At 45.1% G+C, this 12,802-nt stretch overlaps 1 protein-coding gene across 15 annotated transcripts in view; it reads right to left on the bottom strand.

Moving 5' to 3' along the window:
- The window catches only part of fbrsl1 (fibrosin-like 1), a 346,529-nt gene that overhangs the window by 100,304 nt on the left and 233,423 nt on the right, over positions 1-12,802 (bottom strand). For 12 of the 15 annotated variants that reach the window (XM_068311263.1, XM_068311262.1, XM_068311261.1 and 9 more), the window contains one exon: positions 7,120-7,149. The exons of the other annotated variants lie outside the window; for them this stretch is intronic. In XM_068311263.1, the coding sequence (XP_068167364.1) occupies positions 7,120-7,149 (30 nt within the window). The remainder of the gene's footprint in view (positions 1-7,119; positions 7,150-12,802) is intronic. 15 annotated transcript variants of the gene reach the window in all.

Raw genomic sequence — 12,802 nt, forward strand, 5'->3', positions numbered from 1 at the left:
TATACAGCCATTTGACCCTTGACCTCCCCAGCAGGCAGCAAGGGAAGTCGGCTGATTACCCTGGGTCAGCCTAGGAGCTCTGGATTAGGAAAGTATTGATCCCAGGGAAGATGTAAGGCCCAGAGGGAATGAGATTGAGAGAAAAAGCTCTGCTGGGTAGCAATGATATCGATCAGCAGAGGAGGCCTAGACAGGCTCTCATGTAAACCATATTTGTGCTTGGGACCTTGGAGTTGGCTGCGCAAACAGAAAGACGGCTTCAGCAAAAGCTCCTTTCATGGAGGCCAGTTGAAGGAGGAGGAAGAAAGAATGAGCACGAAGGACTATTGAAGACAACAAGTTCAGAGAAATGCTCTTTGCATCAGGTCGGCAGATGGAGAGTTCTGGTTCAGAGCTGACACACTTAAGAGAAGAGTCAGCAGGGGGGCAATGTAAATCAAGCCGGGGTGAGGAAAGATATGGACCTGACCTGAGGCCAAACTAAGCAGACATTCATATTACCCAGAGTCAACGTAAACAGCAATGAGACCTGGCAGTGCTCTGATTCACTTCCATCCAAAGTATGTGCTGTGGTTGAGGAGGAGGAAAAGGAGGAGGGGGAGGGGTGATTCATGGACAGATTGATGGTGATAGTGGTGGGGGTAAACATGTTGGGCTGCCCCCCACTTCACTAAATCAAAGGGCCGCCTTGTCCTATCCAACCAGTATTTCCTAAACCTTAGCTTTCAGTACTTTCTGGGGGAGTGACAGGAACGTTTGGGCTGCTAGTGTGATCTTTGGAGTAGTTTGGCGAGGGAAGAATGACAGTAACGGCAGATGTACGAGGGAAGAGGGAGCATTTATTCAGCTCAGAAAGAAAGAAGAAAACTGCCTTGAACCTGAAGGGATGCTGCATACACAACTGTTTTATGAATATAGTCATGGAAGAAAAATGGAGACTTACGTAAGAGGGAATGCAAGAAAAACCAATAGCACTGATTTACGATTTTTTGCCACATCTCGTCTTTCATAGAGCTCCCTTTGGCTTCATCTTGTCTCTCTTGACCACATGACTGAAATCAGCCTCCTACCTTGCTTTCAGAGTGGAACTCAACACACTCACTGTGTTTTAATGTGGCTCTCCTGGACCTAGCACTGCTGAGCTACAGAAGCAGACGCTGGCCACTGGAAATTTAAGATGAACGAAGGAGAAATTAGGCGAGTAGGCAAGGAAATGGGATGTTGACTTGAACTGGCCCTGGGGGCAGCTGAGAGTCTCCCTGTGCAGCTTCGCTGGCTGCCTGACAGTTTGATGGAGCGAGTGGAGGCTTCCCTGTGGCCCTAGCCGCCGACTCTAACACTGATGTAGCTTAGTGAAGAACAGATTGAGCCTCCAGGCATCGCTCTGTACTGGTACTCCCCTCTTTTCTCACTCTTTCTCACTCCCCGAACTGCTACTACTAACTCTCTGACTAATCCTTTCAAGCCAACGCATAGAAACATGTTGGACATACATGCTGCACAGGCACACAAAATGTATGTAACCCAAAAGACAATCATCTATACATGAATATCAGCAACACCCAAATAGAGCTGGACTCCCTCCTTCCTCCTTTCTCCTCCGACTGTAATGTGATGAGCACTACAGATGCTGTTTACTGAGCTCTGGTCGACGCTCAGGGGGGAGGAGCAGGAGGGTGGGATGGAGGAAGAGACAGAAGGAGTAGAGTAAGGGGGCTGGCAGGCCAAAGCCATAATGAAAAGAATCTGGCGGCAGCCCACTGTGTGCTGGTCATGAAAAGCATGTGCCGCCGGGGGGCTCTACTGCTAATTTCAGGGGGCAGCCAAGCGTTTCACGCTAGACTTGTCATCAGGCCAGAGGGGGCATTCATACGGGGTGACAGCAATTGCGAGCGGGGGTTTGGAGAGGGGGGTGTGAGAAGAGAGAAAGCTTCAGCACCCTTCCCCCTCTCTGCACCTCTTGTCGACCCTCTGCAATGATCAAATGTTATTGTAGACAGAATACAGAATTACGAATGAGTGTCGTGTGGAAACTGGTGCAACTGGATTCAGCTGCTGTCTTCCCTCTGCTCTCTCCTCGGGTGGCACACCTCATCCTTCAACCCCTGCTGTCCAAACAGGCTTTAATACTTGAATCTTCCAAGTTAACATGTCAGTAGGAATCTGGATCTAAAGCAGGTGGTTTATAAGGGCACACGTCTGGACCCAGAAGTGTCAAATCTGTGTTTGGCTGAGCCCCACCTTGGTAAATCTTAATCTCTTTCTTTAAAATTTGTGGTATTATGTATTACATTACAATGCCAGCTTTATGTTGAGATGTAGTAAAAAATTTATAAATTGCATTCATGAATTCACAATTCAGGTACCTATATGATATATTCTGACTGTTTCATGGTGTGTGTGTGTGTGTGTGTGTGTGTGTGTGTGTGTGTGTGTGTGTGTGTGTGTGTGTGTGTGTGTGTGTGTCTGTGTGTATCATCATCATCATCATCATTGTCATCATTATTAAGTATGAGTGTACTGGATTTATTGGGGCCCCCTCCGTCCCCAAGGAACTGTTAGGGTGTTAAAGGTGAAATGACTGAAGGCCATGTCTTAAATCAGTGCCACCGGCTGGCAGGAGGATTCGGTGCACACTTGGGGGTTAACGCTAAGCTCAGTAACGCGAAACAACCATAGAGTTGCAGGAAATCATTACAGAATTTAGACGAGAGGGGGGAAAAACAGAGGAGAAGAACACCCTGTAAGCCCATCCCTTACATGGTGGATCCACTGTCATGAGGGAGGCAGAGCGATGTAGGGGTATAATGGGAGCTACCCAGAAGTTGATGCTAACAGCTGGCAGCCTCCTCCTGGAAAAAAAAACAACAAAAACAAACGGCTGGCTCCAGCATGACAGCCAGGAGAGGCAAGCGAGGGACGAGCAGGGATGAAAGGAGGAGTGTGAGCGAGTCAGTGATGAAAGATGGGTGGTTGATGGGAGATGAGTGGATGTGGGTTAGGATGGGGGGGTGGGGGTCTGGGCGGATTAACCAGCTTGCAGGGAGTAACGTCTGTTCAGTAGCTCTGAAACAACACGTCACATGAGAGAAAGGGGAAGGGATTGGAACCAGAGAAAGAGAGACAGGGAGCAGCGTGGAGTGAACGGGGTGAGAGAAAGGGAGGAGGCAGCCACATTGCACATCTTCAGGCTGTGAATAATTTAGAGGAGCACTGGGGAGACAAGACTAAGATGAACACAAAACACTGGCAGCATTTGACCTAGAGCTGCTGCTACATCACAGAGCACAAAACTCTCTCACTTGCCATCTTCCTTCCTCCCTCTTTCTCTGTTCTGTCTTTTGCTCTTCATCTACCTCCCTTTGTGTCAAGGGGGAAACAGCTGCACACTATTCTTGTTTTGCCTCACATTCTATCAAATTCAACAGAATGGCTGACAACTCAGTTTTATAAGGATCCCTCGTTCTCCCTCACAGCTCTGGGCCCGTCAGGTAAGTCAGACGAGACTAGCATGTTCATCCAGGTCCTATAAGATGTAAAGGTGGATACAGGTTTGTAGACCTCCTGTCACCCATCCTAAAGACACCATCACATCACATGACAATGAAAAAGAAGCAATTTCAAGGTGTGCAAGGATCAGCCGGAAAACATTCTAACTTGATTCAAGTCACCTTGTGGTACTTTTAATGACTGATTTAACACCGATAGTGTTGCAAAATCTTTAGTAACTGATTTATCTTTACTGTGCAAGAAACCATTACTTGTCCTCAATTAATTCAAGTTCCTCCACGCGCCACTTTGGTAACTAAATTTTGATTTTAAAAGCCGTACTGTCAAGATGTAATTTATTCCGTTCATGAATTCCCTGAAGTATGCAAGTCAAGTAAGATTGACCTCCCATACACGAATGCTCTCAACGAGTATGTCCTGAAGAACGCTGGGAGCAACACGCTCTTTCACAAGACATAATGCAGCATATGGTCTAAGGTAATGCCGAGCTGCCAGGCAGGACGGACTGTGGACAGCAGCAGTAAATAACATCTGTCCTGTGATTAGACCCAGTAGAGGTTAAACAGAGCTCGTTCACGCAGTCTTTGTCAGGGTGTCATGAATCACTTCATCTGCTGAGGTGTGTCCATGGTGGAAGGCCTGGTGGGCATCTGTGGTCAAAGAGACAGTTGGGCGGACAGAGGGCGGTCCAAGTAACCCAGAAGGGAGGGGCCATTTATTACAGTAATTATGGGACTGTGGGGGCAGAGGGGCAAATTGTAAAGGCGTACAGAAAAGCAAATGGAGTTAAAAAATATGAGGAAAAAGGAAACAGTAAAAAATAAGGACAGAAGAGGCAACTCACTTCCCTCTATTTATTTTCTCACCCCCTCCCTCCCTCCTAGACCCTCTGACTCCCTGTCTCCTGCTCGGTCTGCATGGCTGATATTAATGGGATGTCCCTTGTTTGTAAATGTGCCAAATTGTGTGCTCCGCTGCAGGCTGTCTATTATACCAAGCCTCTGGGGTAGCTTTTCCATATGGCGTCACATATGGCACTCAGCAGCATCAATTAATGTTGTTATAATACTGATTTTTATGAGCTCGGGTTCCACTCCTCTTCTTCCCGATCCACCCCTCCAACCGACTGCAACTGATACTTAACTTCATCAAACTGACTCTGTTTGATTTGTCAAACGTCAACATCCTGGCTTCTGAAAAGTAGAAGATCCGAAAAGTTTTCGGAGCCAAATTCCAAGAACTCCCACTGGCACCACTGAATGCTTCTCAAAGACCAGGAACATGACTTTGTTCCTGCTATAATGCAGAAGAAGAGTAACACTATTGCCAATATGTCAGAATCATATCCTCTCTGAAGCTGAGCGACTTCAAAGTTTAAATGAAATATGAAGGAACATGAGGGCGATGAAGACAGCAATTACACAGACTGGAAGCTACATAAGAAAATATCATGTCCTGTATGTGAAACTAAACACAGCATTCCCAACACCTATTGTATATATTTCTGATAACATTAGGCCAGCATCAGGCTCCATTGATGTGTTAAATTAAGCCTATATTTATGCACAAAGCAATACACAGATGGATGTAAGAACAGAATCTGAGGGGCCTTTTTGTTCCCTGGTTTCTTTGGTGGGGGATCTGACAGGAAGGGAACAACAGCGTAGCAGAAAGCCCTGCTTAAAAAGCTCCCAGCCACACAAGCCTTGTCAGTGATGCAACAATTAGAGACTAGATCACTGGCGCTTCCCAGTGAGAAACATCTCACTACCACTCCTCAATGGAACTCTTTTGTTTGAGGAACATGCTCAAAGTGGGGTTTTAAAACGTTTCGGATGGCTAATCACTCTCAGGATGAAAGGCCCTGGCGTGTTCGTTTGTCTCAGCGTGGGGAGCTTTCCTTGGCGTCTTATTCTGATTGTTTTCGTTCGTTTCTTTTTCAGCAGGCAGGCGAGGCAGGCAAGCTGGCAGGCAGCGCTGTTTGAAGGTGCAGTCAGACCCGAGTGTAGGCCCGATGCTTTGTAGTGATATTTCCTGCAGCACAATCTCATTACTTTTTGACGTGGGAGATGCGTGCAGAGGTGGATTGCCATTTCACGCTGTCAAAAGTTCCGTGAGCGAACGGAGACGGGAATGGAACTTCAATGACCTGCATGCCTCTGGCTCATCAAGCCTGAATATATTAAACCAAAGCACACAGATAAAACCCAATGAACCATATCCTTGAAGATACTTGTAAGCCTAATGTCCAGTCTCCAGGGATGTTTCAAGAATCTCTTTCCTTATCTGGTATATTTGCTAATTGGATCTATGTCACAGTCTCCTAAACTATACTACAATGTACATCCCCTGAACCCAATTAACCTAGATTCAGTACGGCGTATACACTCAGGAGGCTTATGGTTGTAGTAGCTAAGACAAACATGTCTTTGTGTTTTGACAAGAGAAGTCCTGATGGCGCATCCCACAGTTCCCAACGATGCTGAAAACTCATGGATGATTTCACACGGGACAATCCCTTCAAAAAACTGTCCCTCAAAGTTGATTTTAAACAGAGGTCTTTGAATGAAGAAACTCCGTTTAAAAAGCTGCCAGACACTCAATGAAGTGCCTGGTTACCAAGCTCACCCCAGCTTGTTGCTGGGGTGACTGTCCTAAAGTGCTTCCTGGGTAATTTTCGAGGTCACTGGTTTGTGCACGCCTATGTGGTGCAGATGGATCCATCCTCATTCAGGGCCCAGCAGGAACTCTTTCATTAGGTCCAGTGAATGGCCTCATTCATCCCCTTCACCTCAATTGGTCACAGTGTCTCTGCAGGGGGCCCAGGACAAACTTCTCTCCCTTTCCATTCCCTGATCTTCCACACACCACCCACCATAGTCATGCTTCACTTTTGTTTGGGAGCATGTGTCGGCTCTGTATTCATCTGTGCTCATCTTTGCCTGTCTCAACTGCAGAATAGGTGGAATGTATCAACCTATTGACATTTCCGTCTTCATCTAAATAATTAAAACAAAAACCCATGCATGGTAATTCATTAACTAGTTGATGAAGATGAATAGAGACATGACAAGAGCTGGAATTTTTATATTTGGAAAATCAATCTTAGCATTAGAATCTGGCAGCATCAATATAAAACATGTTCATAAAAAGAGTAATACTTTAATTTTAGAGACAATTTTAACAGAATATTTTGTATGGATCTTTACGATTTATCAGTGCATTAATTCAATCTTTCATACTCTTTCATGTTGCACACAAATCTCTAAGTAGTCGTTCCAGCAGCCATTTCTGCCACTCTCTCTCCCTTCTACAGTGCTTATCCATGCTACATAGGTCCTCTATTCCCTTCCTCCTTTTGGACCTTGAGTGAGCTTCAGGTCCGGCCTAGTGAGAAGAAACTAATTGTCTTGAGTTGTTGGAATGAGTTCCACTTCAATTGGAGACAGGGTGCACAATAATTTTGTTTCTCCCTTCCTCCTCCTTCCCACTCTTTTTCTCCTCCTTGCAGCAGATTTACCCCCTATGCTTCTCAAGCTACTGAGCTGTAAAATTGAGTGGACGGCAGGCAGGATAAAGAATGAGACCTGGCATTGTGGACGCACTAACCTTGAGGAGGGCCACTGCTGCTGGCTGCACCTAAAGAGATGGAGACAAAACATCAGCCATATTGGACTGAGGAAGGCTAAAATGAGCAGGGACGGAAGACCAAAAGGGAGACAGAAATGACAGTTTTGCAAAGCAAAATACATTGTGACAAGGATGGACATGCACAGCACATAAATATGACAGGGTGTCAACCGCAGAATACAAGAAAGAAAATAAGGTCTTAGGTGTCATTTAAACAGTTTGTCTCCTCATAAACTAATTTCTTTCCTAATTCATCTTAAATGTGCAACATTAATTCCACATGCACAGCTTGTGTTCTTATCAACCTTTAGACAAGTCATACCAAAAACTTTACATACCTGACAAAATGAGCACATTTTCTGAAAGCAGTGTATCCTTACGATGAACCCAGAGCATACTTCTTAGCGGTGCTAACAAATCTATTCTTTTTGCACGGCTTTTCTTAGAACAGATCTGAGCAGTCAATTACTGTGTATCACAAAAACACTGGCTGCAGTTTAGATGTGAAAAAATGTAGCCTCAGTCGCTTACAGATGATATTAGTGCTCTGAGCTGCTCTCTCTCCATAAGAGATTAAGCAGGTTTGTACTCTCCCTGGCGGGCAGCTCTCCCCCCTAAAGGGTGCTGCACTATCATTTGCAGGAAAATTACTTCAGTAATGAAGAATCCAGGCCCATAAATCCTTGTGGCCTCACCTTCCTTCGCCTCCCAAGTCTCGCTGAACAGCTAGTAAAAATTCCCTTTAAAAAATTCATAGCGCAATTCTGCTCAAATCCCTCCCAGCAAGCACAATTATGGAACTTTCATCTCAATTGATTTATGTTCTCAGCAAAGTGAGGGAGGGGGGGCCATGGACTGGAGAATGGGTTGTGAAGGGGGGCAAGGAGTAAATCATTGTTTTTAAAAGGGAAGGCGTAAGGCTTTTTGTCAGTTTCACTGCATGACTGCTGTAATGCAGCAGATAGTGCGGTGCATGGATTAGGGGACGAGCAAGAGGGTAGGGAATGTCTGAAGGTTTGAAGGCAGGAGTGAAATGGCAAGAAGGAGGAGTAGGGGAGGGATAAGGGGGCGAAAGGAGCGGTATTACACTTGATTAATAACACTAATCAAATTATACAGTGTTCCACTGTGCCCTGAAATCTGGGGCCATAATGTCCTCTAATGGCGAGGTTCATGGAGCTAAACTTCAGAGGGAAAACATGGTGCTGACTGCTGCACGCCTTAATGAAGGCAGTAAAACATCCATTTCATGAAGCCATGAAATGAAAGGCAAGATTGTAGATGTGCACCCAGTGGCTCTCACATTGCAAAAAGGAGAAGGCAGTTAGTACAAAAGAAAAGACAGCATGGTGGAATGAGAGACAGACAGACAGACAACAGAGGACCTTAAGAAGAGAGATGAGGGGAGAATATTACAAGTGAGGGGATTTAAAGGGCAGGAATACAGAGAGTGAGGGATATACAAAGAAAAGGGATGATGGAGCGAGGATAGAGAGGCAGATTGGTAAATGCTCTCAGAGCTTTATTTCCAGAGAACTTCTCCTCTGGCATGAAGGCAATCTGTGTCTGCTGCTTATGGATGAGCCAGGCTGCTTTACCATGTCTGTTATACTTAGTGCTGCTGACAGCGGCCACAATTCATCTCTATTCAGCTGCTGATGCACCTAACCACAGCATCCTCCCCCTCATCTATCTCAATGCCACTCCATTAGAGTATTCCCCATGTCCATCCAGGCATGTATTCTGTTGATCTGTCCCTCCATTCATTTATCCATCCATCACTTCATCCATGTATGCATTTATCTATCACCCTTCAATCCATTCATCCAAACATCCATGTGGACATTCATCCATCTGCACCTCCACCAGTTTGTCCACCCAGAGACCCATCTATCATGCTGTCCAAACTTGACAAAATAAAATTCTGCTCAAAGAGAACTGACATATAATATAACCTGGATGAGACCTGAGCTGTCATCTCATTGCTGGAGGTCAGATATTGGTTTATTATTTCTAGGTTTTATGTCAAAGGTAGTATAACTTCTGTTATGTAAACGTCTGAGGTCTAACTATATCTCACAGCAGGTAAAGATAGATCACTGTGGCTCCGATCGTCACGGGTGTGGTTTGGACCCAAATGCAGTGCACCAGGGAATAGTCCACATTCACAGTTTTAATTCAAACAAAATCCTACAACAGGTTGTCAGGATTAGGCAAGGAACAGACAAACATGCATATTCCAGGAAACAAGCAAAATCACAAGGAAGTCCAAGAAAGCTGAAGAGAAGGATGAGTCAATGAGAATCTGGATATGACCAGAGGTCTGAACAGATCTTAAGTAAGTGGAGCCGGATTGGAGATGAAGAGCAGGTGGCTTCAGCAACACAGGTGACAGGAATGAGTGGATTGAGTGAAAGTGAATTCAGTTTACAGAAGACACAAGGGAAGGAAAACTGGAACTAGGATCATGACACTGATGCACTAAAACTCCAGACACCTAAATTCATACAAATGTATTATGTTTTGCATTTAATCTACTAAATTGCACATGCGAAAAACAATCAAATCAGCTTTTGCATCTTGAATAAAGCAAATGTTTGTGGTCCTTGGGGCATCTGTAGACCGGGGGGGGGGGGAAAGCTGGGAAAACACTGACTACTATTGTTATTATTATCCTAATTAGAGTTGTGCTTATCGTGCAAGCAGCTTCAATCAGGATGAAATACAGTTTCATTTGATGAAGCTTCCTGTTTTGACTGGCTTAGGTTTGAAAACCCCACACTTGGCTGAATTTCCAAAAACTCAATCAGGCACAATTACATACCCATCAGGTAGAATTGTATTTGATCTGAAAGCTGACATGAGATATAACTACATTATAGTGGAGGCATAGTGGGGAGGCTCCTGGGGGAAAAGGCCTACTGGGAGCTCATTACTGCCAAGCCTTGAATTATTGAGTGTTAAGGGAGTGACACTGAGCAACAGAGGCAGGTGATTGGCTGTTACAACCTGACAAGAGTTTATCTCAACTTACAGGAACCCAAGACATCTGAAGGAGTGATCTGCCTGTGCATGAATATTGCAAAAGGAGAAGTTGTAATGGTTTATAATTGAAGGGATCAAACCAAGGAACAGTCTGCAGGTGCATATCATGCCATTTCAAAGCACGTAATTCAGTAATTAATCAATTTGAACGATTAAACTTCTGCAATTGTTACCAGGAGAACTTGGTTCTGGCAGCAGCCAATGGCTGTGCAGCCTCCACCAGTCCTAAGGCTTTATTCATGAAGTCAAGGCAATGTCAGTTTGTCCCTGAGATAAAAATGAAATTAAGCCTCATGCACAATTACTAATGAATAAATTATGAGCATGTCAAAATACAGGAATCCCTCCACTGATTCCAGTCTTTGTTGCTTTCCAACACTATCCATTGTCATTACCTTGATGATTAAATGTCTCAGAGTTCCACCAGCACACAATCAGAGTCGGTAGCGTTACCTGTAGCCAGATCAGTCCACGGTGAGACAGAGAAGTCGACAAATAATCTCACAGTTTTTGGTCATTAAGCCCCAACAAACCTTGAAATCCAGTAAAGGTAGCATACAATAAATAAGCTGCCACCAGTGCAATGCTGGTCACTCTTAGCATACACCATAAACTTGATCTTTGACGAATGAAATGGTATTGGGGTTGTTCGACTTTCAAGGGGGAATAGTGTCCTATTAATCAGCTATAGTTGCTTTTCTTTGTTATTATAATGACTTCATTGACCTTTAATATATACAGTATATATATGTGTGTTTGTGTGTATGTGTGTGTGTGTGTGTGTGTGTATCCCCACCTATATATTTGAATAAGCTCACTTGAAAACTTCACGTTGTCACACGTCTGGCATCTACCTGGAAGTTCGGGCCACTAGCTGAGTTAGCTCCGGTATTCACATTTGTCAGTGTCCACTTACGGAGCCGTTTAAACTTCGTCAATCATAGCGGTCTATATTCTTTGATTGTGACGGACCTCACGTTGTCGTGTAGGGAACCCCGATGCTTTATTCATCAGGACCAAACTCACAAAGCCGGTGTCTACCCGGATGGCTGGACCGTAACTCTGAAGCGGCATTCGTCTTCGCGTTTGTCTGTCCCACACACACGGAGCCGTTACGGCTTTGTAGGACACAGCGGTTTGTTTTCTGGTGACAGTGAAGAAAAAAAAGAATTCTTCTTTTCCTGTCGGCTTTTCCCTTCAGGGGTCGCCACAGCGAATCAATTTCCTCCATCTAGCCCTGTCCTTTGAATCCTCTTCTCTCACACCAACTACATTCATGTCTTCCCTCATTACATCCATAAACCCCCTCTTTGGTCTTCCTCTAGGCCTCCTGCCTGGCAGTTCAAAACTTAACATCCTTCTACCAATATGTTCACTATCTCTCCTCTGGACATGTCCAAACCATCTCAGTCTGGCCTCTCTGACTTTATCTCCAAAACCTCTAACATGTGCTGTCCCTCTGATGTACTCATTCCTGATCCTATCCTTCCTGGTCACTCCCAGAGAGAACCTCAGCATCTTCATCTCTGCTACCTCCAGCTCTGTCTCCTGTCTTTTCCTCAGTGACACTGTCTCTAGGCCAAACAACATCGCTGGTCTCACCACAGTTTTGTACACCTTTCCTTTCATTTTAGCTGAAACTCTTCTATCACACATCACACCTGACACTTTCCTCCACCCGTTCCATCCTGCCTGTACACGCTTCTTCACCTCTTTTCCACACTCTCCATTGCTCTGGACTGTTGAGCCTAAGTACTTAAAATCCTCCACCTTCTTGATCTCTTCTCCCTGTAACCTCACTCTTCCACTTGGGTCCCTCTCATTCACACACATGTACTCTGTCTTACTGTCCTTCACCTCTCTAGCTTCTCCTCCACCTGTTCCCTGCTCTCACTACAGATCACAATGTCATCTGCAAACATCATAGTCCATGGAGATTCCTGTCTAACCTCGTCTGTCAGCCTGTCCATCACCATAGCGAACAAGAAGGGGCTCAGAGCTGATCACTGATGCAGTCCCACCTCCACCTTGAACTCCTCTGTCACACCTACAGCACACCTCACCACTGTCTTACAGTCCTCAAACATGTCCTGCACTGCTCTAACATACTTCTCTGCCACTCCAGACTTCCTCATACAATACCACAGTTCCTCTCTGGGCACCCTGTCATAAGCTTTCTCCAGATCTACAAAAACACAATGGAGCTCCCTCTGGCCTTCTCTGTACTTCTCTATCAACATCCTCAAAGCAAATACTGCATCTGTAGTACTCTTTTTTGGCATGAAACCATACTGCTGCTCACAAATGTTCACTTCTGCCCTTAGTCTAGCTTCCACTACTCTCTCCCATAACTTCATTGTATGGCTCATCAGCTTTATTCCTCTGTAGTTGCCACAACTCTTCACATCTCCCTTGTTCTTAAAAATGGGCACCAGCACACTTCTCCTCCATTCCTCAGGCATCTTCTCACTATCTAAGATCCTGTTGAACAATCCAGTCAGAAACTCTACTGCCACCTCTCCTAGACACTTCCAAACCTCTACACGTATATCATCAGGACCGACTGCCTCTCCACTCTTCATCCTCTTCAGTGCCCTCCTCACTTCATCCTGACTAG

The sequence above is a fragment of the Antennarius striatus genome, chromosome 3 (genome assembly GCF_040054535.1).
Source record: "Antennarius striatus isolate MH-2024 chromosome 3, ASM4005453v1, whole genome shotgun sequence".
Classification (NCBI taxonomy): domain Eukaryota; kingdom Metazoa; phylum Chordata; class Actinopteri; order Lophiiformes; family Antennariidae; genus Antennarius; species Antennarius striatus.